The 25,367-nt window shown below is 41.1% G+C and overlaps 2 protein-coding genes across 2 annotated transcripts in view; one reads left to right on the plus strand and one right to left on the minus strand.

Moving 5' to 3' along the window:
* ltk (leukocyte receptor tyrosine kinase) overlaps positions 1-10,471 on the plus strand; it is a 69,900-nt gene extending 59,429 nt beyond the window's left edge. Inside the window, exons 22-28 of the mRNA XM_035418450.1 lie at positions 950-1,079; positions 1,456-1,553; positions 4,856-4,948; positions 6,307-6,408; positions 7,002-7,136; positions 7,893-7,983; positions 8,604-10,471. Coding sequence (XP_035274341.1) covers positions 950-1,079; positions 1,456-1,553; positions 4,856-4,948; positions 6,307-6,408; positions 7,002-7,136; positions 7,893-7,983; positions 8,604-9,548 — 1,594 coding nt within the window. The 3' untranslated portion in view covers positions 9,549-10,471. The remainder of the gene's footprint in view (positions 1-949; positions 1,080-1,455; positions 1,554-4,855; positions 4,949-6,306; positions 6,409-7,001; positions 7,137-7,892; positions 7,984-8,603) is intronic.
* Positions 10,472-15,754: 5,283 nt separating this feature from the next.
* itpka (inositol-trisphosphate 3-kinase A) overlaps positions 15,755-25,367 on the minus strand; it is a 28,735-nt gene continuing 19,122 nt past the window's right edge. The window contains exons 3-7 of the mRNA XM_035392555.1: positions 24,774-24,987; positions 20,521-20,725; positions 19,683-19,784; positions 18,888-18,959; positions 15,755-16,245 (exon numbers count right to left, since the gene is read on the minus strand). Of these exons, the coding sequence (XP_035248446.1) occupies positions 16,042-16,245; positions 18,888-18,959; positions 19,683-19,784; positions 20,521-20,725; positions 24,774-24,987 (797 nt within the window). The 3' untranslated portion in view covers positions 15,755-16,041. The remainder of the gene's footprint in view (positions 16,246-18,887; positions 18,960-19,682; positions 19,785-20,520; positions 20,726-24,773; positions 24,988-25,367) is intronic.

Genomic DNA, 25,367 nt, shown 5'->3' on the forward strand with positions numbered 1-25,367 from the left:
CAAAGCATAATTTTAACAGTAGCATGCCACCCAAACTCCTTAACAAAGCACCATTTTAACAGTAGCATGCAACCCAAACTCCTTAACAAAGCACCATTGTAACAGCAGCATGTAACCCAAACTCCTTAACAAAGCACCATTTTAACAGTAGCATGCCACCCAAACTCCTTAACAAAGCATAATTTTAACAGCAGCATGCAACCCAAACTCCTTAACAAAGCACCATTTTAACAGTAGCATGCAACCCAAACTCCTTAACAAAGCACCATTTTAACAGTAGCATGCAACCCAAACTCCTTAACAAAGCACCATTTTAACAGTAGCATGCAACCCAAACTCCTTAACAAAGCACCATTTTAACAGCAGCATGCAACCCAAACTCCTTAACAAAGCACCATTTCAACAGTAGCATGGCAGCACAATGGTGCCATGCAGCATCTAAGACAAGGAAAAAAAAACCCTAAAACTAGTTTTCTGGTCATTATCCATTCTTTAACTTCACACATTAGTATAACTGGTTTCTACAGTTGTGCTATCGTTTCATTGGCACCATATGATAATGTATCACGTTCAAAAAAATGGTAGTCATTTCCTGGCAAGGCATTGAAGTCATGATAAGAGGTGAAAAGTCCAGAAAGTAGAAGTCCGGCCATGTGTTTCTTCCACTCATGAACTCAGCAGCTGATTTCACTACCTCCTGGCTGAAGAATTGTGCTAATTAGCAAAACCATGTGATTGGAACAAAATACTGGGTAGGTCTGAACCTGGATTTTCCATCTTTGGTTATGATCCTCTGGATCTTCAGTGAGCTGTCAAGATAGTGCAAGCCCAGGTGAATAGAGCCAGGCAGAGTGGAGTCATGGTAGGTGTGGTCACAGTCTTGAGACCCAGCGTTTGTGCAGTACCAGCCAAACCTCCTGTATTCAGTAACATGCGTTTGTCTCCACAGTAAGTTCAGCCACCAGAACATAGTGCGGTGCATTGGGGTGAGCCTGCAGATCCTCCCCCGATTCATCCTGCTGGAGCTCATGACTGGAGGTGACCTGAAGAGCTTCCTCAGACAGAACCGCCCCAGAATCGTAAGTGCGTGTGCGTGTAAGTTTGTGTGTCTGTGTACACTTATGTGCATGTCATACTAATGGGGAGAGTTGATTGTGGGTTTAAAATCATAAAAGGGATTAACACAATGAACTGCAACCAATTTTTCAGGACTACAACACTGCATGGCACAGTTTGCAGATTAGTATGCAGAGACCCTTGGGTAGCCTGTGCTTGATGCAGTACTGGATACTCTATAGACCGTAGGTAACTGGCAAGCCAAGATGGGCTGAATGGCCTCTTCCTGTCATTATATATTGCTATGCTCTAATGTGTATGTGTGTATGCACGCTGGTGTGTGGGTGTACATGAAGAGACATCACTGTTCTGCACATTCTCAGTTGTGTGCTGTTCCAGGGCCAGAGCTCCTCCCTCTCTATGCTGGACCTTCTGCACATGGCTCGGGACATCGCTCTTGGCTGCTGTTACCTGGAGGAGAACCACTTCATCCACAGGTCAGTCTGTTGCTAGTGTGCACCAGAGCAGCAGCTGATATGACTTAAAGGGGAATTGCACTTTATAACACTTCTGCTTCTCATGACTGATATTGTCCTTCTAATGAATGTCGCCCTTTATTTTTTGATTAGTTATTTCATTATGTTAATATTTTACGCTGTTTTGTTGTTTTCCTTTACAAATGCAGGAAGTAGACCCAAGCAGTTTAGTGTCGAACTCGAGGATGCATAGCATTGCGCGACTTCTGATGGGGGCGTACCTGCAGACAATAACATTAGGTTGGTCGTAGAAATAGTGTTGTAGTACTACTAGCTAGCGCAACCGAAAATGTCTGAGGACGAAATAAATGGATGGTGGCAACCTCATAACAGCCAGCAAGCTATCTAACTGTTACCGTAGACATTGTCATGGTTCTGTGTTTGTCTCTTTTTCCTTGTTGGGCTGCCAGATGGCGGCACTTCTGTTTTGTGTCCTGCTCGTTCCCCTGTTAATTGTATTATTGCTTTCAATTTGTTTATTAATGTTTCTGATTGTCTCTCGTTGTTCCCACCCTGTCCTGGTTTGATTGTTGATTGTGTCCTCCTGTGTCTTGTTGGTTTTCAGTCTATTTAAGTTTTTTGTCCCCTTGAGGTTGTTCCTTCTGTCATGTCATCTGTAGGACCCAGATGCAGAGTAGAAAAAAATACAGGAACTCAAAAGGAAAGTTTAAACAAAGACATTTACCACACAAAAAATGCACAACAAACAAAAGGCCACACGGGGCAACTCTATATTAAAAAAAAAAAAACAGAAGAAAATCCAAAAATTCTAAAAATAAAAAAATAAAAAAAAACAGAACAGGCAGGGCAGACACAGACACAGACAGGCAGAAAAGCACAGGCAGAAACACAAAGGCAGAAAGACATCAAGAAACTCAGGCAGGAAAACAACAGGCAGGTACATACGCAAAGAAACAAGGAACCAACATCCAAGTCAAGGGGACAAAGAACTTAAATAGACTGAAAACCAACAAGACACAGGAGGGCACAATTAATAATCAAACCAGGACAGGGTGGGAACAACGAGACACAATCAGAAACAATAATAAACTAATTGAAAGCAATAATACAATTAACAGGGGAACGAGCAGGACACAAAACAGAAGTGCCGCCATCTGGCGGCCCAACAAGGAAAAACAGAGACAGAAACACAGAACCATGACAGACATCCTATGTATCACAGACAGACGCGATAGCGTTTGCCAGCCCGCTTAGTACCTACTTCGAGTGGTTCGACCAACGATGGGAAAACGGTGGGTACAGCTCCAGGCTTCAGACGGTCGCCTTGGTAGTCGGTGGCTTCAAGTGGTCGCTGCATTAGTCCTCGTTTGCGAACTTCTTCGGCTGTTATGTTGGGGTGTCTGATTACATCCAGCCATGTCTGGCACAAAGTTGCATCGCGTGGAAAACTGAAAATGTGCTTTCAAGGGAAGGTTAACGGGGGCATTATAACAACCTGGTACAACGCACCTCATTATTACACCAATATCGCATCAAACAAAAGAATGTTAGTTTGTTCAGTTTCAACGCCAAGTTAACGGAATGTTTTGCTTCGCTTCTTCTCGATTTTGCCGCAAAACGAAATTGAAGAAGAAAAAACCCTTACTACTATGTGGACTTGCGCTAAAAAAATAGGTCTTTCTTTCTAATGTTAGACATTTAAAATGAAATAAATAATCGAAAAATGAAGGATGACACATTCATTAGAAGGACAATATCAGTCGTGAGAAGCAGCAGTGTTATAAAGTGCAATTCCCCTTTAATAGCAGACCCCATAGGATCTGGTCCCTGACAGGCTAATGTATATTCCACTCACAATGGTGGATATGACACTGCATTGCTAGGAAAAACAGGCCTCATTTATCATGTAATGATCATGCAATGAAGCATGATCATAAAGTGTATACGAATACATTTTACAGAAAGTATGTTAATTTTCCATGTGAAAATCCAGTTTTTAAATCATTCACCTATAGGTCAGACCACCACAACACTGAATGAATTGTTTGAGTATGAAGATGGTTTGTGACATATATAAATATTAATTTATTGACTGTTCTTTTGTTCTGTGAAACATACTGTTCTTGGTCGCATTATAATGTACATATTTAGGAGTCTACTGTTATCTACTATTACATTGCATTTATTTTTATGTGCATGATATAATTTGGATTATTCCAGTCCAGCAGGTGTTTGGGAATACCTAGAAACAGTAAGCATAATGACACAGTAGAAACAGTAAGCATAATGTAGCAGATTTGCTTTTGTTGTTCATAAAAGTTTGAACAAGACAGCATTTTGTGTGTTGCAATCACTTCTACACTTCCCCCCATTTCAGCGGTACAATGTATTCACCATAGCAATGAATTGTTGCCAAGCCAAAGTTTTACCAGGGCATGATACCCAACTAACTTTTGGAAAATACTGTTGTATCACAGCATGTGGTCTACATCACATATAAACAAGTACAAATAGGCTATGTACTTTTTTTAACTGATGTGCATGTAACTGAATAATTTTTATTTCCAATACAGAATTGTATTTTTATGGGTTGAAGAAGTTTGAGAGTTGTCTCTCTTTGATGATCTAGCTCACAGTCTTCTTAGAAATCTGAAAAATATATATTTTTAGTAATTCTTTCCACCCTACCCTACTTGATGCTGATGCTGTTTTTTGTCAAGTTGATTTTGTGTGGGTGCTCTTGTGGGAGCAATTAATAAATGCTCTTACAAGGACTGTGTAAGTGTAATGTATATTTCAAAGCATGTGTTCAAGCTTGTTATTAAGATTTAAAAAAAGTCTAATTTATCATCCTACATTATGTACATAATTATATGGACAATTTCCTCCTTACCCAAGTGTGTTGATACATACAACTGTGATAATTACTGACCAATATATATATAATCAGTAATTGTGCCCAATGTGCTATTTACATTTTTAAAATGGTAATTATAACTCCTAGGAAGTTTGCATCTTGTTCACTAGAGCCTTGTCAGTATAACAGTCCTCTTATATGTCAAACAGTATTACCTGAGAAACCATGGCATTTCATATTACATATCAGTGACATGTAACTATTCAGTTTTGTGTCCCTAATTCTGGAATAAGTGCCAGACAAAGCGACATGATCCCCTTCCATTTCACAAGTGTGTGTAATATGTTTGGAGGGCCCAGGAAGTTATACAGTACAACAAGCCTAGAGGAAGAAGAGGGAGCAAATCAGGAGGGAGTCAGTAATGGCAGCTGTTTGTCCGCTGTAGGGACATCGCTGCTCGCAACTGCCTCCTCACCTGCCCTGGGCCTGGAAGAGTGGCAAAGATCGGAGACTTTGGGATGGCTCGTGATATATACAGGTACATCATACCACCCTATAGAATGGTCTGCTGCACTGTGCTTGTCTTAACAGTGTAACACGCCGGTTTCCAATGACACCATTGCCTTCTGGGGTCAGCTGGTTAGAGCTCATTCATCTGTGTGGGACATGGGTCTTTTGGCATAGCAGGCCTTGTGTCAGGCAAAAAGTTCAGACAGAAGGGTTCTCCGTTTCACTGTTTCTGATCTGGCCCATTTTCATAGCAACATGCTCTGTCCACACCTGAGATATGGCTTTAGTTTAGTTCAGAAAACCACTATTCTGTTGTGAAAAAGTGCTATGTGTTGTATACACATATCTGCTTAACTAGTCTAAGGCCTTTGTGCCAAAATGGTTTGGAAGCTGAGGCATTACAATAATGGTATAAAATGTAGTGTACTACCTGTAAACAATTATGCCTTATGAACATTAATCTCTTTTCTTTCTTATTGCCAATCCACTAAAGCAAGCATTTAAGAAATGATGAAAAGTTCAAAAGACTATCAATATTACACAAATGGGAATGACTTGTAACTATTGCTACATACAGCATAAAACAAATGGCCACATCAAATTCAAATAGTTCACAAAAGAAGCCAAGGATGGCAGGTCACTGAAAAGGATTGCCAGCACAGAGAATATGAATGTTCTAATTAGGATGTAATAATCACTGATTTGATTATTGGTTCATTTAAACTTTAATTAAACTCAAAAAGATGTATAGCTACAAAACAACAGCACACTCTCTATTTACTAAAATAAGTCAAAACAGTAATTAAGTAAAGTTTGTAATTATTTAACGATTAGTAATAATTCCAATCAACAAAGGATTCAAATTCCTCAAATTTTGGTATTTTCACACATCTTTTAGTTATGAACATTTTATAGTTCCAAACATCAATTCTCAATGTGTTTATATCTTAGAATATACTTTTTTCTCTATAATTTGTAATCACCAGTTGTGCTTCTTGAGTTACTGCTGTACATCTGAAGGCATTGCATTGCTCAGATACACTAGCCTGTGAGCCAGTGACTAGTTTTGACCCTAAAGGTAACACAGGAGAGAACTACCACCTATTCGACGAGCGGAGTATCTTTCACTGAGGCCAGCTGCAAGCACCTGCTATATGACTGGGAGGAAATAATGAAGCAGTAAACTGAGGAATCTTGACTGACCAGCCCTGTCTTCATAGGACCAGTCCAGTTTTGTCTAGCAACATTGGAGTGCCAGTCATAGTCATCTCAAGCAGCTGGATAGCAGAGATTGCGATGCTTTTGGGGCAAGTAGAATCAGAAGCAAAACTGTGTTTTTCCACAGTGAGTTGTATATCTCTTTCCCCTGCCTACCCATCTCCGCAGGGCAAGTTATTACCGGAAGGGAGGGCGTGCCATGCTGCCAGTCAAGTGGATGCCACCAGAGGCCTTCTTGGAGGGTATTTTCACCTGCAAGACTGACACCTGGTAATGTCCACTTCACTTTTCACTTAGTACAAATTCAGAACATGCACACACCTATAGTCAGAACGTACTCGCGCCTGTTCTCATAACATACTCACACCTGTACGGTGCTTCTGTCATGTGCTTTTACTGGACATTAACTGGAAAAGTTCCAGAGTGAATTGACAAGTTGTGCTCCTTCATCCTTCATTTAATCTAATGACATAATGATATTTATTTGTAAAACTATACAAGACATTGACATTGGATTTCCTCATATTTAGCAAGCAAGGAATTTTGCTTCTCTCCTGCAATTGATCTGATAATTTGAATACACCATGGTGACAGCATTTTAAACCCAAGAATTTCAGATGGTGTAGTGATTACTTTTTTGTGACCGATAAACACGGGTGTAGTTTTTGTATTGCCCAGTTGCACAGTTCCACTCTGACAATCTGAGCTCCCAATGAAAAATAATGAGGAATCACTTCGCCGAAGCTGCCTTTGCTTTGCCTGCCACTGCAGGTTATTCAATGCTTTGCAACTCCAGACTGTTTTCTGTCTTCCGTGGATTGTCTGGTGTGCAGTTGTTGATTGTATTTTGCTTCCCTCTGTAGGTCATTTGGGGTACTACTTTGGGAGATATTTTCATTGGGCTACATGCCATACCCATGCAAGACCAACCAGGAAGTGCTGGAGTTCGTGACTAGTGGAGGCAGAATGGACCCACCAAAGAGCTGCCCAGGGCCTGTGTGAGTTACCTTGACTGGAACACTGTTACTATAGTAACAATAGCAAGAGCTGTTCTGGGCCTATATGAGTTACCCTGAATGGAACACTGTTACTATAGTAACAACAGCAAGAGCTGCTCTGGGCCTGTGCAAGTTGCCCTGAATGGGACACTGCTACTATAGTAACACTAGCAAGAGCTGCTCAAGGCCTGTGCAAGATACCCTGACTAAACCACTGTTGCCATAGCAACAATAGCAATAGCTGCTTGGAATTATAAAATATTGCTGGCATTTTTTCAGGCACCAAAATTAAAAATCATTCCTGCCTGGACACTTGTTCGGAAGCCTTTGTGGTCTTTTTCACTATGGCATCACACACTGCCCAGCCTCACAGTAAAGCCTGCTCACGTTGACCTGCTCACGGAGCCACACCCCCAGTTTGCTGCTGGCCCTGGTCCTTAGGGTTGAACGCCAACATTTCAGTAATTTCATGAAATTGTGTCATCACGGTGGCAAAGTGAGACTTAAAAGTCAAAACAACTGCTAGAAAGTTTATTTTAGGAGATATTTCATTTGCTTGTCAAACTACAAGAGATGCTTTTAACTAGAAAACTAATTATGGTTAGTTCTCAGATGATCCTGCCATTTTATTAGATATGCCTCACTGCCCCCCATGTTAAGTACTTTCAGACCTGTGTTTGGCAGCAGCCTTCAGCTTGGTGGGATTTCCCTTCTTCCCAGTCCAAACCACCGTTTGCTTCTCTGTTTCCATGGTAGGTATCGCATCATGACCCAGTGCTGGCAGCATTGTCCAGAGCATCGACCCAACTTCTCCACTATCCTGGAAAGAATTAACTACTGCACTCAGGTACAGTCTGGAGGAACAGTGCCTCTCTGTGCTTCGCTTGGAATCGGCCTTATTTCCAAAAAAAATATTAGCTATAGTTGTATAAGCAAACACAGAACTAGTGGCCAAAAGAACGTAAAGGCATTTCAGCCTTCTTGAAGTCTGTGCTGCTGATGGCTACTCCTGAGTGCAAGGCTGACATTACTTACTTACTTAAGTGTTACAAGTTTTCGATCGAAAAAGATTGTACTCCATAAGTGCCTGGAACCAAAATATCTGCCAATTTTCCAACCATACAAAAGCTTTGTAAAGTCTTTGCTGTGCAATTACAATTACAAACTAAAAATGTCAGAAAAGAATTATATAAGACTCCACTGAAAACAGCATTAATCAATGAAAAACGTGACAAAATAGGCTTGCAAATGCACAATTTGGATTACTTACCTCCTATTCTTCTTTTAAATAATTAAATATTTGACCATATGGCCAATCTGATGTGTTTTCCCACCTTATATTTACATTTAATTACATTTTCCATGAAAATGATTTTTCTGAAGATTTCTGTAAATTTCTGTAGCTGTTCAGATTATGTATGAATTATTGATGCTCTCATGCTACCCCTGTCTGTCTCTCTGTTCTAGGACCCTGATGTCATCACCACACCCCTGCCTGTGGAATATGGCCCAGTGGTGGAGGAGGAGGGGCTCACAGTGACCCGGCCTGAGGGGTCAGGGACCCCGCTGCTCATGGCCCCGTCTCTGTCCCCGGAGATGCCCCCTCAGCCTGCCAGCCCTGTTGCTGTCCCTGAAGTGCACAGACCCCACCTGCAGCCCCCCCAGGAGTGTGCCACTCACAGGGAGGCTCCGGAGACCGCCTGGGCAGAAGCCGCCCCGCCCCCAGTGCCGTGTCCTGGGCCGCGGCTCAGCCCGGATCCCCCGCCCTGCCCCACGGCCCCACCCACCTCCAGCAGCCAGAAGCTGAAGAACAAGACCAAAAACCTGTGGAACCCCACCTACGGATCATGGATGCTGGAGAGTTTTGGGCGGGCCAAGAAACCGCTGTCCCACACGCAGTCCATGCCCCTGTCCGGTACCCCGTCAGCCTCAGCCGTCCCGGATCACGAAGGCTTTGGATCGGATGGTAGCAGCAGCTCCCCACCCCTCAGCTCCCCGGCCTGCCCGGGTGTGCTTTCTGCCCCCCTCCCCTGCGGTCCTCAGGGTCCACCCAGCCTGTTGACTCGCAAGGGGCCCCCAGAGGTCTTGGGGGGACCCAATGCTGGGTTAGACCTGGCAAAGCTTCACAGCTTCCCCTGCGGCAACGTCAACTACGCCTACGACGAGCACAGCTATGAGGCCGAGAGCCTGCCCCTGCCGGCCAAGGTCCCGGAGCCCAGCGCTAGTTCTGTCCCGTCCACCTCGGGGGCTGGCCTGGGCGCCAGGGCCACCGGCTTCTCCAAGCCGCTGGTGAAACGGCACGCCAGCTACGGTCACGAGGACGTCAAGCGGCACTGCCGGCTGGAGAAACCTTGCCGCGATCGGGATTCGGGCTTCTCTCTCTCTGAGGACCTGAGCGTCACACCCATCTAGCACAGTGAAAACGCACTGAAGAACGCAGGGAGAGCACCACTGGAACCACTCCGCACCTCAGAAACGCTTGAACAGGGGAAAGCAGACATTTCTACCTAACAAATGTTTCTGTATTTTATCTGTCCTTACTTGTTTCTTTTGTTCTCATAGCATAATCCCTTCATTGTTTACTTTTTGTAGTACTTTTTTAAGAAAGCTGAGACTGGACCTTCATCTCCAGCCACTTCAGCATCAGAAGAGTGACAGACCACAAGAGAATTCAGAGTTCAGTCAGCCAGTAATGCATACTTTTGTAGTTTATGCTATGTTCTTTATTTGTTTCTATGCCAAGATAGTGGTCAGACTGCTGCCTGGTTACAATAAGTACAGCCATGCCAAGTTCTGGCTACCAGCACTGAACTGCGACCCAAGAAATGCAACACAATTGACACACGACCCTGCACACCCAGAAATGCTTTCATCAGCTCAGGGCTATCAGAGCTGCCTGGCTTTGATAGAAACTCTTGTATCAGCTGTATGAGAGCTCCATCCAGTCAGCACATTCATTCTCATTGCTGTGAGAAACACTAAGTCAGAAATAAAAGTCTGATGTACTTTGTTCACTGCAGTTGCCTGGCTCAAAGTGGTGCTCTTTATTTGGTTTTGTTTAATTTTGGTTCTTTAATTTGGATTGTTTTAGTTGCTTTTGGGTAAAGATGACCATGTTTACACTTTGTAAATAGTGGGCAGGATATGGTCAGGATTTACTCAGGGATGACAGACCTGAGGCAAATGATATATTTTGTTTAGGAAAATCTAATGCATAATGTATTTACATCTACTAGGAAATATATTTATGTATCATAGTAGTAATTTTAACACAAGGAAACACTGAATTGTCAAATTGGTAATTATTAAGAAAAACATTGCTTATACTGTATATTATATTTGAACTTTATTGTATTGCTTTTTCTCAGTTAAGAGTTACAGAATACCTACAGTTCTTTTTGCCAACTCTAATTCAGCAGTTATAAGTGCCATGGTAGCTGAAAACTATAATAATGTCTCAAATAAGTTGCAAGTTTGTTTTCCCTGTGTATACACTAAACTGATTACTTAACTGTTGAAGATTGGGAAGGTACTGACATTCCCAATCTTCAAAAGTTCTCCCAGTTTGAGGGCCCAAAGTGGCCTGGGAATGGGCATGGCACTCCACCCTATCCACTGAATATATATATATATCCATTTTACTGCATGGCAAACAGTACTTCATTAAATATTATTTTAATTAGACGCCTCCATAAGCAAATATGCTTCCACAGTCACGAAGGCCGCAAGCAGTTAGTGATATTTGCAGTTCTTGTGTCAATTTGTGCTCATGCAAAATGGACACTGCTGTTAATGCGATCACATGTTCCTAGAAGGAAGTTTCAATGAAATATGTCATAATTTGTTGAAATAGTTAATAGCCTTAGGAAAGTTTAGAAAATATTTACGTATAGAAATATTAATTTTCATTTTATATTTTTCTCATGTTTTCTTTTTCATCCTGTTGTATAAGGCCTCAATATGTGAATGATAATATAGCCAGATGGTGCCAGCTCTGCCCCATTAAGAAGCAGTCCCTGGTGCAGTCAATGCCCATTAAGTGGTGTATTTCTGTGGATACATCTAAAAAGGCATTAAAAACCATTAACTTGTATTGGGTAAAACTAATGATAATGAAATGTATCCATGTAATGTAGCAGATGCAAGGGTAATGCTTTCTTATACAACCACTATTCATTTCTGAACCCAGCTGTAATAGGTCCAGATACTTTAACAAGAGTCTTTCAGCCCTATTAGACTGAATGCCCAGACTCGGCACTCTGAAATGATAATATGTCTATGCATACACTGAGAATACATATTTGTCCAGTCATGTGATTCACATTAACTCAGTACTTTGTGGACCTGTGAATCTCTTCTAGAATGTGTTGCATTGGTCTTAAAACTTGGTCCCTTGTATTTCGGCACTTTGGTCCTACATTACTAGAGAATATGAATTTTGTTTTGCGAAAAAATAGTTTTTCGCTCTCTTCAGGATATAATTCATACAAATTCTCCAAGTTAATTTAACAAAAGTTCAAATCTGTAACTGGACCTCATTTTCTAGAATTCTTCAGATGGGACTGTCAATATATGTAGCGGTTCTATAGTTTTATGATGGTATTTATATTTTATATTTGTGTTTTCCAAACGGTTTATGTAGATGATCACTGCCATTTGTTCTGTGATACCACTACTACAGGAATGAAGAGTATGATTCTGCAGTGCCTATAAGAAATCAGGAGAGGGCAGCACGCACATTTAAAATACACTGTAGTAATGCACTGTTTCAGTTGATTACCTGACAATTTTATTTTCAGGTAAACAAAGAGTTTATTTGCTTTCTTATTCTTTTTTTTTTTTTTTTTAAAGAAATTTGTCATGTATTATGCTTTATGTTTTGATGTTTTTTAACAGTATAATGGAGTGATAATTTGTACCTTATTAAAATAGAAATGTAAATTTTTTAATTTTACTGTATTTAAGATTCCATTTACTGTAGGGTCTGTGTTACAGCTTCCATCAACCAGTGGGTCCCTAAATTTTCCATCTTAAATCTCCCTGAAATTACCACTCTTTAGCTGAGGGTCTCAATAAATTGTAATCCACTAGACCCCAGCTGTTTAACACATTTGAAAATAGTAATGTCAATGTGTACAATGGAGTTATATAAGACGTATCTATTTAATACAATTTAAATTGGTCATTGTTTTTCTAGCAATGTTACTAAGGATGAGTTGAGATTGTTTATGTTAATTTGTAAAATGTGTGATTTATAAAATATTGAAATATTTCAGATTCTTCAAATGGGAAATATGGTTGACATTTACCTGAAGACCCCTTGAGACTCTCTCCAGTCTCCAGGGTTCCCCTATGATAGATGACCACTGTCGTGGAAATTTGCTTATGGCGGTTAGCGTGACATGGTATTGACACCTGACACATGCAAAATAGCATGCATAGCATAGAAACAACATGTAAATAATGGAAAATAACATAAAAAATTGTCAACATAGTCAGAAGCTGTAGGATTGTGTTTTTTAGAAAGCATAATTCCTTTAGTTTATGTGTGACCCCTTCAACCGTCTGTGCCACCCACAAATGGAATGAGAGCAGGTGTTTGTAAAATTGTTCCTGTGGAAAGCTATTGAGACCAAGCCCCTTTGTCTAGTTTACTGAGGAGCTGTTTTATTGTTTGTTTAGTCAAATGCAGTCAGGGCCGCCCCTAGGCATAAGCGAACTAAGCGGCTGCTTAGGGCCTCCGTGGCCACCAGGGGGCCCCCATGCGGAATTCATGCCCTATCGCAAAACTATCGGTAGTAATTTAAAAATGGAACGACAACGGAGTATTTCATAACAATATAATGTAAAACGGATTTTACAATGCAAAACCCCCTCCCCCCGGTCGACAAGATTGCCTAGGGCCCAAAATCCTCAGACCAGCAGTGAATGCAGTGTTTGTGCGGTGAAAGAATTTTCACTGAATGTATTTTCCCCCCCTTGCCTGGCTTGTGTGCTCCTCTTTAAATCCATGCAATTATATTTTATTATATATTATAGTTTGTGTACTTGATTAGACTTAAATGGCTTTTTTCCCTTTTTGTAACTATTTTTATAATATTCTTAAAAGTTGATAGTGAATTTGAATCAAACTCAATGAGAAGGAATGTTTTGTACCTGTGTAAAATAGAAATGCTCTATACTCCATGTAATTTTAAATACAACTGTACTCATATTTGCAGCAAAAATAAATTATGTCCTTCTCTTTTGTGTTGTTGTTTATCTTTCTAAGCAGATTTGCAATTAATTGATCTTTGAGTGATAAAACACTTGTAAGACAGCCACCAGGACAGGTGCTTCCAAAGGCTTTCCACACTTCCTTTGCACGTGAGGATGGTTCATTATTTTAATGTGTCCAACATGGGATTGATGATTTGTGTGCCTTAATGTACAATCTAATTTTTTTTCTCTTTTTTTGCCAAATTCCCTGTACTGAAAAATTAGTAAAACCAGAACTTTGATTGTTTCTACCAGGAACCTAACAAATGTAGGGTACTGTGTTCAGAAATGTCATAATTAAAAAAAATAAAATAAAAAAACATTAATTATAAGCGTATTTAAACTGGTCTTGTCTTACTTTTCTTTATTTTTCAATAAGGATATCTGTGGAAGGATTTGTTGATACAAATGAATATTGTTTTTAACCATGCATAACAATTCCGAGCCAATATTCATGATATAGAATGGTTTCTCATTCCATATTTTTCACAGTATAAGTAAATATGATCTTTAAAAAAAATTATATGTAGAGCCAAAATTTCTTACTGTGAATATTTTATTTTAATGATTTTTATGATTATTTAGTTTTAGATTGCTGTGTCAATACACTGCTGTTTGAGTCTATACAATATTGTTGTATTTGCTTGTTTGTAGACTGCTACATGCTGTCATCCCTTTTATGACAACCCCCACAAAGCCAGGCTACTTTTTTGAAGCAGTGATAAATCTTAAAATGATTTTGCAAAAATGAAGGCAATGCATTGTTTAATAATTGAAGTACATGAGTAAGGATATAGGCAATAAGATACACTGTACAGTATGTGTTTACATGGGCACAGTTAAAACCTATGTTTCCATAGTGTTTTACAAAACATGTCAACTTTATATTTCATTTTGGGGCATTGTATTTTCATTACTTTAAAATACAGGACATTGTTGTATTTTATTGAGACACATTGTAAGGAAATACACACATATTTTCCAAAGGAAAGGCAAATGGGTGACCGCTGATATATTGTCCATTTGCAAGTGAATGGACGCCTTCCCCTGCCTTATTCTGCTTCCTAATATGGAAGCACAAATTGTCCCTCTCAAGTCACTGCTGTGCCACCCATACCCACGCAAGGACCACAGCACTTGATGCATGTGCCACCACTGATCCAGTCCCCTGCCAGCCAATCAGGGCTTGCACTGAAGGGAGAAGACACGCATCTCTCACTGACAACAACCAATAGTCTGTGGGATCTGGAATGCCATTAGGAGATGCCTGGCCGGATCACCTTACCCTTGCCCCAGGATATTGATCAGAATATAGGTAGTCTGTCATTTTCAAAAATATTTATAACCTGCATCTGTTAAAAGCTTTGAGCATACATCAGTTTAGACGCACATCTCTGTATAATTAGACAAAATAGGAAAATCATAATCAAGTCTATGGTTGCATATGCAGTTTTCTTGGCCCTGAAGTGAAATTGAGCCCTTAGTGTTAAACATTGTAAACATTAGGAAATGTCTTCAAAGATATTGAGTGCTATTTAACTGGCCTATAAGGTAAAGCAAAGCAAAGGGATACATTTGGACTATTCTGAAAAGTGGTCGCTGATCATCTGCAGTTCATGTCATAACTTTCTCACATTCATGACTCTCACAGCAGGACTTGTGAATAAGCCTTACTGGCAAGAACTGTGGCAGACATTTTGTTGTGACTTCACAGCAAAAAAAAAACACAGTCTCTGCCACTCCAAACCTGTCAAACAGCCCTGGTGCCTGAAGGGATGTGGAAATCTCTGGCCTGTCCTATTCTGTCCCATCTGCTCCATCCCCCCCCCCCCCCCCCCCCCCCCCCCCAATTTCCCCACTTATTTATGTGGGGGCAGGTCAGCGTTACTTTATGTGGCTTGGAGTACTTTCACATCCAGTTGTAGCATAACTGGAAGCAGCAATTTAAAGCATTCATTCTGTGTTCTGAAGATCATCGGGTTGGTACACAGGCAACTATTGTAAGGAATTAGCATTTTGTTTTTATTCCCTATAAATTGGTGGGTAAATCTAGCTTGCAGTCCTTTAAACATTATGTCATGGTTATGTAAGTACTGGTGGGCATGTGGAAGGACATGTGCACAAGGCAGGATCCATTGGTGATAAACACATGGATGGTGCTGTTAATGACAGCATTTAGTGTGAAATTGAAAACTGTTACGTTTGATTGTATGAGTGTATCCTGTAAAGGGCATCTCTACTGCCCTTAACGATGATGTGAAATAATGAGATAAGGGTCCTGAACACTGACTTAATAAATCTTGCTACAATCTCCAAACCTATAATGTACAAATCTAGCCCTTTGATTTTTTGAATCCTTGAATGCCAGTGGCAGATGACCATGTATGTGTCATAACATATGTATCTTTAGGTTGCAGCAGACCAACTTTGAGAGAGGAATATTGAAAGCAGGTTTTTTTATGCGGCAGTTGCACTATTGTCACCGTAACAGTCAGCACCCACAAAGACCTTGCCTGTGTGGGCTGTTACTCAGGTAAAGGCCTTGTTTGTCCTTGAATGCCCCTGCTAACTCAGTCAGCTAAGGAAACTAGGACTGTCTTTAATAAAGACTATCAATGAAGAGTTACCCAGGAGACTGGGTTAATGTTCACTCCTTAGCCAAAGAACTCAGCAGCTGAAGCAGGTTGTCCAGCCCCCAGAGGTAGCCATCCTCACGGTTTCCCTCCTGCCAGGGCACCAGGTGGTTCAGGGTCTGTCCCTCAGGAAGGGCGGTGGTCTTGCCAAAGTCGATCAGCCACATCTCAGCCTTCTCAGTTTGGTCATGGATGAAGAGGAGTGAACTCCCAATAACCTAAGTTATATCAGGAACAGAAGACCATTGTGCATTATGCAAACCGCATACTGAAAACATTCTTATTATCAGGGCTTGAAATTAATACCCGCCACCTGCCAAATGCAGGTAGAATTTGGCAGTGGAGTAAAGCTCATTCACTCTTACAAGCCATTTTGGTGGGCGACCTTCTGGTAGAATTTTCTATGAAAAAAATTGTGAAATAGTTTGAAATAGTTAAGTCAATTTGTGGTGACACTACATGAGCTACAACTCCCAAGAGCACTGGGTGCGCACCATGTGCTCATCCCATTAGCCATCCAATTCAACTTCATGCTCTTGCTTCCACAGTGGGAGAAGGCCACAGTTCAGTACAGTATACAGTTCATTGGAGAAGGAGAACATGGCCGGGTGTAAGTGCACCGTCTGCGTTCCCCGCACCGTCAGTGACCCACCATTTCCGGTTCTTTTGCAATTGCAATATATCTACTACTCATTGGATACAATGCTGTCACATGATTGCGTACTTTGAAAGTTTTCCACTTGCAGTAGCCCCACTAGCATGTGAGCTAGTAGCTAAGATGGCTACCAAACTAGCTAGTTAGCAGTTGTGAATTACACCAACAGCGAACGTGAGTGAGTGGGTACACATATAAACCTAGCGGTTTTGCATTAAACCTCAAAAGCAAGCTAGAAGCTGGAATAAGTTATTAGTTACCTTGCCATCTAGCTAAAGTTCCTACTTGGCTAGTTCAGCATCTGTTCAGCTTTAGCAGTGCTATAATGAATTTAGCCAGCAGAATAGTAAGGGCAATAAAATATGTGAATAAGTACACAATCATGTGACAGTGTTGTATCCAATAAGGAGTCGACCAGTAGTGGTGCCAGGATTTCAATTTTGGATCGGCCAAAGTAATTTTGGCTGGGCCCGTTCAATTGCAGAAATTAGGTTTGCACAGCCCATGTCCTTTATTTAATTCATTTACAGTAAGTGTTATTGCTCTGTCATGCCAAATATGCACCATTTGCCATTGTATTTCTTATGTCACAAACAGCTTATTAGCATTGTAAACCATTGACACTTTCAATTGTGTTCATCCTCAAGGAATGAATTAAAGGAAAAATAGGGTTGTTCCCTCTTGAGAAGGAGCAGCGAGTTCCATTTTCTATGAAGAACTAAGCAGAACTAATCTACTGGAAGAAAGTTACCCCTACATTAGGGGTGGTGCCGAATACAAATAACATATTTGGCAACACTCGAATAATGCATTCTGCCCAAATATTTTCTCCTCCCAAATTTGGCCAATATTATTCGGATTCAAATCTTTTTTCCCCATGTCTTTAATGCAATTTGCTCAGAAGTCAGTACCAAGTTTCTCAATTAGACACACACACAACAGCAGAGAGACAGCAAGTGAGAGTTTCCCTTAACACTAGATAGGCCAGAGTGACACCATCCCGCTTTGGGGACTTTATAATGGAAATTATCCCAGTGCTGTAAATGGTATTTGGCCAATGGTATTAGGCTACCTGTGATTTTAAATAAACTTAAGATAAATAAGATTTCAGTCTATTTAACAGAAAACTTGGTACTGACTTCTGGGCAAATTGCATTAAAGACATGGGAAAAAAAGATCCAAATCCGAATAACATTGGCCAAATTTGGGAGGAGAAAATATTCGGGCAGAATGCATTATTCGAGTGTTGCCAAATATGTTATTTGTATTCGGCACCACCCCTAATGTAGGGGTAACTTTCTTCCAGTAGATTAGTTCTGCTTAGTTCTTCATAGAAAATGGAACGTGCTGCTCCTTCTCAAGAGGGAACAACCCTATTTTTAGTGCACCTTTCTGTGTGGGGTGAGGTGGGTGTAGCTACAGAGCCGGTGGTTTGGGATAAGATTTCAATAGAGTGTTTGTTGATATAGCTAACTAGCCACCGTAATGGCCTAGATACAGCAAAGCAAAAAGATGAGCAGACAGGGCTTGTTCAAGAACTAGTGTTACTGTAATGTTGGAATTTCTTTTCCTCAGTGGCATCAGCTGAAGTTCACCAAGGGGATGAAAAGCGATGCAGAGCTGGCTTGTTTTCTAGATAGCAAGTAACATTACCTCTATCTATGCAGCTAGAGTTGCCAGACATCTAGGTTTTGTACAGTTTGTGGGCCTGACCAAACAATGTAGCTAAATGTCCGGTCCAAGTAATTGATGGGACAAATTTACCAGTAGTTTCTGATGCATTTTTGTGACTGTGACTCTGTGGAGTACTCAGGGGTGTGTGAAATTGAAGACGGAGGAGGAGACTTCTTTAATTGTAAACACAGACTAAAAAATCCTGCACAGTAAGCCTTTAACTACCCCTCCACCTCCCTCCCACCCCTCCACCTCATACTTCCAATATTTTTTAAAATTGTAATTAAAGCCAAAGGCAGTTATTTTAAAGAAAGTCATGTCTAAGATTATTTTTAAGTAAAACTCGTCTTTTTGTGGTATTGCAGGTTATTAAAAAATAATGTTTGTACTTTGGTTTGTCATTCAATAACTGTGCATAAATTAACTGAATAATTTTGTACCTAAAGTTTTTTTTTTAAACCACAGGTGGCATCTGTACTGTATGTAAACAGTCACTTGGACACAGGTTTTAACCAGGATCCTCCTCCTTACCTCATGTTTCTTGAAGAATTCTGAAGCCTCCAGCGTCTTGCGTATCTCCTCCAGCTTCTTAAGATAGATTTTCTGCGTGCAACAGAGAGAGCAGCTTTATCACATGGTAACATGTTAAATGTGATCAACAAGAACAGAGTTTGTGTGAGTCCAAAAGGGATAAATTCAGAGAATAATGTGGTTTGTAGTGAGGCTGATTTTCAAGTCATATGTGAGGCCCTGTATGAGCGCAAGCCCAGTCTCCTGCCATTGCATCATCTGAGCTGTGATCCTTATCTGTTACCCTTTGCATTCTCACTGTCTGAATAAAGCAAAAAATATGAAATATTCATATTTTATATAAGTGTACTCTATTAAAGTTAATCTTACATTGAACATTTTGCTGTACATGTTTAACAGCACACTGACTACTTGAAAGCTCCCCAGAATATTAAAAGTTTCTATGTCAAACCAAGGCTAAGGTCAAATATACTTCAACTCTTTTGATGCCATTAAAATTTGAATACTTCACATCTTCAATGAAACATATTACTAAAAAAACATAAGATCAAATGAGAAAAATACCATCACCAATATTAGTGAAAATAAATGTTTGTCAGTTACATTATTTGATCTGTTACAGTGCTCATCAATTCATTCTGGATATATGTCTGTAAAGAACATCTCCCTTAAAGGGAGGGGCCAGCCATTTGGGCACCAGGAGACTATGGTTGGCCCCTGTCATTTGGGGACAGGCAAACTGATAAGAACTCTGGCTTACAAGGTAAGACAGGCTCAGCACAACCAGTCACTTACAATAATGTTTCTGTTCCCCGCCACAAAGTCAGTGAAAACCTGGATGACCTCCTCCTTCGAGCGGGTTTTCTTGAAGTCTGTGCTGCATGTCCCATCTGGTCTCTAGGAAAACACCAAATTTTTGGACAATTTAGTCAACTATTGCACCATCCATTTTCAGTTGCTGTGCAGTTACTGTAAACGCCACACCCTGGGTTTGTATCAATAATGACCATGACCATGTCCTCCTGCTTTCACAGTACCACTGAGCTCTGTGAGGAACAGCTGTCAGGGCACTTACAACATAAGATTCTATAGATCCACCAGATTCTCAGCTCCTGCATTCCTTACACGATCTAAGCATTTTACCTGCAGGATGTTCCAGTTGGTAACAAAAATTGTGGTGCTATATTACTGTACAGAGTATCTATAGACACCATATAGGTCACATCCATGGTAAATTGCCAATTGTCAGATGCATAAAATTGGAATGTTTTAGGTTCAACGGTAGAGAAAGATGAGGGGCAACTGTGTGGCGCTATCCTTTGGGTGGCCAAGTCTGGATCCCCATTAAAATTCCCCCACCTGCTCAGCGGTTCAATTCCCCATCACAGCACTTTCTGTACTGTAGTTCCCATCTCTCGCTATAGCCCTCTCGTATTAACATAAAAAGTGAGTAAGATGAATGGACTGTCAGTTCTATTAAAAATAGATTACCTTGTTTGTCTTAAAGATTACTTTGTTTGTTGAAGGCAAGTCCTCTGTTTGTCTTAAATATTGTCATAAGGATCCAGTTCCTAACCCAGTCACTGAGCCTGCCTCCCACTGATCTAAAGGCCTGGGCCTACCCAGATCTTACCTTTACGCCCTCAATGCGGAACCCCAGAGTGTGGGTGGAGCTCAGGGTTTCCCTCCACTGCATGTAGCGTGGCTTAGTGACAGCACGCAGCTGGTGTTCCTCCGGGGTGGGGGCTTGGCTGTCCACCTCCAGCATTTTGTCGTACATGTCCTTCCGCAGCTTTGGCCTCTCCCTGGCACGAACCAGCTCCTCTTCGAGGTATGTCCTGCAGGGGGCAGTGTGGGCAAAAGGTGAAGATGAGGACCAGAGCATTAAAAGAAGATTATGGGGACATAATATCAGACTGCAGAGACAAATAGACCTGATTCTGTTCAATCTGTAGTCTTAACCCTCCTATTATGTTTGGAGTCAATTTGACCCCATTCAATGTTTACTGTCTCTAAAAATATGGTTACAATACTTTTTTCAGCTAGATATTTCATGACTTTTCCTAACTTTATGGGGAAAACATGGTAACCATGAAATTAACTGAAAAAATTATTTTCAATGTACTGTACACATGTTGTACACATCAGTTTTGTTCGGGTCATTTTGACCCCAAGCTCTATTGCTGTTATATAAAACCATCATTTTGATCTTGTTTTTGTTGTGTTGGCTGAGGGCACTTTCACATTCATTTGTGTGTGTGTGTGTGTGTGTGTGTGTGAGAGAGAGAGAGCAAACTTATAATAAGGGCTGCACACACAGCCCTCTAAACCATTTCTCTTTGCAAGTGTGCCTCAACTAAAGATTTTGAAGATGACCACCAGATAGAGGCGTATAATTTCTGCGACTGAGGTTCTGTCACAGATCTTAGAGGGTGAAAGTGATTTAGATGAGGATATGTCTGAGACTGAGGATAATGTTGAGGAGGACCCTGGTCATGTGGCATCCTCCTCTGATGATGAGAATGAAGCCTTTGAGATACCACATTCTGACCCTCCTGTTGTTTCTCAACCACCAATAAACCGTCCTTTCATCACTCAACCATCAATAGACCCTCCTGTCATCTCTCAACCACCAAGAAACCCTCCTGTCATCTCTCAACCACCAAGAAACCTTCCTGTCACCTCTCAACCACCAATAAACCCTCATGTCATCTCTCAACCACCAAGAAACCACACTGTCATCTCTCAACCACCAAGAACTGATATGTTCACTTCCAAAAATGAGAAGCTACAATGGTCCGGATCCCCAGTTGAAAGACAGGGTAGACTTAGTGCTGCTAATGTCATCAAAATGGTTCCAGGCCCCACCAGATATGCTAGCAGTCATATACTAGACATAAAGTCTGCATTTGAACTCTTCATAACACCATCAATGCAAAAGGATATTCTTGAGATGACAAACTTAGAGGGGAGGCGTGTGTATGGTGACAATTGGAAAGAGCTGGATGTGACCCACTAGCAATCCTATATTGGGTTGCTTATTTTGGCAGGAGTGTACAAGCCAAAAGGTGAAGCAACAGCAAGCCTTTGGAATGCTGACACTGGTAGGGCAATTTTTCCAGCCACAATGTCTCTGGAGACATTTCATGTTTTCTCCCAAATTATACGCTTTGATGACAGGGAAACAAGGCAGGGTCGACAGGATCGTGACAAACTTTCACCCATCTCGTCTGAATGAAGAATTGATACCCACGGGTACCTAGATGAGCTTTTATGTTCATTTTTTTGTCAAAACTCAATTTTGGTGACTAATTTACTTTTTATTGGTCACATTTGAAATGTTTGACATTTTTAATATTTTTTCCTTGGGGTCAAATGTTACTATGCTTGATAATAAAAGGTGTGTTTCTTTCCAAATGTTATTTTTCTTTTTTTAATGATCACTTAATACCAACATAAAGCCCTGCAAACACCAAAACATACAGTTTTCCATTTTAGGTCAATGAATGAGATTGTACATTCATTTGCATATTTCGCAATAGTCATAGTCAATAGTTGGCTCATTTTAACTTTCAGGCATGATAAGACAAGTATCTATATGTGGTAGTCCACTGAAAAGCAACAAAGAAGAAGAGTGTTCTAGAGTACTAGTATCTTGCCCTCTGACTGCTCATATAAGGCCCCATTTCATCTAAATACATCTTCCCTGCAAGGGCTCAGTGCTCGGTCCCCCAGTGTTGTGCATGAACGCGCTAAAAGAGCGGCGTTCATTGAACGTGCTCATATTTCTGGTGAATGGTGAACTGAACGTATCCTTTTGTAACTAATGAACGTGAACGTGAGCGTCGTTAACGCTCGCGCACTGCTTACCATAGACATATATACATTTGTTCATAAAAGTCTTTCAAATATTCATATGAACTGGCTTCAGCAGTACTTGTAGCTGCGTTGCTAAAATTAGAGCCGGTTTCACTAGCCATGCTGGCATGCCGGTTGCCGTAAATCCTCGTCGGGTGCCGTAAGCAACATAGACATATAACATTTCTCATAGAAAACGTAGTTTGTGCACCTTTCACTTCACAGTAGTGGTGATAAAACTAACAAGTAAGTACTAGTGTGTTGTTAGCCTTTACTGATCCCCGTATGAGGTTTATTGAACATGCTGAACATGGCATACCCCCATGAAACAATGGCATAGTTGACTAACCACTATTTGAAGCTCAACCTCTCCAAGATGAGGTTCTCTACATGCTGCTTACTGCATCACCCTCCCAAGGCAGTTCTATTTCCTTCCAAGTCCTCTCCAATCTCGCTTCTAAAAACTCTCCAACCCCTTCATAGCTCAGGAGGTAAGAGCGGTTGTCTGGCAGTCAGAGGGTTGCCGGTTCGATCCCCGCCCTGGGCGTGTTGAAGTGTCCCTAAGCAAGACACCTAACTGCTCTGGTGAATGAGAGGCATCAATTGTAAAGCACTTTGGATAAAAGCGCTAAATAAATGCAGTCCATTTACCATTTACCTTCTGATAAATCTGTCCATCCCTCACCCTCAACATCACTCAGATGTCCAAGCTTTTGCATCTTGTTGGTACTCCCAAGAGTAACTCTATATCCATCCTGACCCCATGTAAGTGAATGCCCATTCAAACATAGCCTGGAAATACACCTCTACAGTTCTTAGACCACTACAATTCATAGGAGCCTTGGGATCAGAGGTGTCACTAGGGGGGTGCAGGGGGTGCGGGCTGCACTGGACGACACCATCAAAGTGGGGTGACACCAAAATGACAGGCAATAAATTTTTTGTGCAGTGTTTTGTGTTGCAACATGTTGTGTTGAGTTGAAACAGCTAATTTTTCCGATGCAGTTTACTGCCTATTGATTTAATTAGCGGTATTAATTTGACTTGAAGCGCTTTGTCGTTTGAATGCATAAAACGCAATTCCTTAGAGTCATTTCCCACGATGGTTTCTAATTTTCTTTGGACAGAAACATTGCCAAATTAACAATTGCAATGTACATGATTAAAGCAGACAGCTATGATTGTTCCTGCTCGATCTGTATAACTTTTCTGGATCTGGAAAATTTTTCTGGACTGCATACCATTAAGGCTGCAACCTGGAGCTTGTTTCAAGATGTATGTATCATTTAAGACTTGGGTTTCCATTCATGTCTGTATTTCTCAAAGCGAGTGCATTAAGCTGGTGAGAGAAACAGGCTGCTCGCCAATCATTTTATCTGCCCTGCTTCACAAAAAAAAGGCCAAGCAACTACATATGTGTTTTCACTTTCATTCTGAGTCACTATGTGTCGAAGAAGGAGGCACTCTGTCAGATACAATGTGTGTGTCTGTGTGTGTGTATGTGTGTGTGTATGTGTGTGTGCATGCGTATGTGTGTGTGTATGTCCAATTGTGTGCCAGCTGTCAGTAATATAAAGTCCCTCCCTCTGGAGGTGTGTCAAACACCCACTGAGGGTGATCATGAGGCTTGTGAAAGAGCAGGTGTCAGACCATGATAAAAAAAAACAGGAGATCCTGTGGCTCTCAGACAGATCGTCACTCAGCCTTTTCTACACTCTTATCTCTTGTTCTCATTTCCTCCGCGGCTGTCATACGCTGTCCTCTGTTGTTTCCAAATCGCTTTGATCAAGGACTGTGAATGACAGGCTATCAGTTGACAAAGATTCATTATGGTATGACAAGTTCTCTAAAACAAAATACTTGACTGAAAATACTCTCCCAAAACCATTCTGCTTCTAAATAGTAAACTAAATAGCAGCCCTTCCCTCCTAGTGTTTCCACAGAATTACTGGGGTTGAAATGGTGGGTTGTATTTGGAACACCGTTCAGGCCGTTCAGTCCCAGCATGCTCTCCACCCTGTTGCGTACCTCACGCCCATCTTGCAGTCCATCACGCTGGGCCCGTCAAAGCTCCCCAGCAGATCTGTCAGCTGCAGGAAGCGCTCTCCGTCTCTCTCCACCACCCCGAGGTACCCCGGAACAAAGGGCTGCAGTGCATCGCCCCTCAAACGCTCAAAGCAGAGCTTCTCGTTCTCTGACAGCTTTTTCAGGATCGTGCCCTCTTCACCGGCCTTGAAGCTCCCTGTAACACAAACCTGCACATTCAGGCGCAGCAGCAACCAAGGCTAGCCATGAAGCTCCTGCCCACACCCAGGGAAAGACAGACTGACTGTGTGTGTGGTGAGCAATGTTTCTCCAGAGAAGGAAACTGTGCTGCTGGAGCCATGCATTTACTAATAGAAAGAAATAGAACGTTGTTCATTCAAAATACAGTATGTGACATCTGTGTTCATTCTAAATATTTGATTTCTGTCCCTTGAAATCATTTAGGGTCACCTGTCTGAAGAAACAATTAAATATTGTTCATGGTCCAACAGAATTCATAACATTACCAGTATTCATAGTTTGGCTCAGCTCAATCTCACTTGTAAAAAAAATGTACATTCAGAAAAAACTTAAATG

Source organism: Anguilla anguilla, chromosome 1 (genome assembly GCF_013347855.1).
Source record: "Anguilla anguilla isolate fAngAng1 chromosome 1, fAngAng1.pri, whole genome shotgun sequence".
Lineage (NCBI taxonomy): Eukaryota > Metazoa > Chordata > Actinopteri > Anguilliformes > Anguillidae > Anguilla > Anguilla anguilla.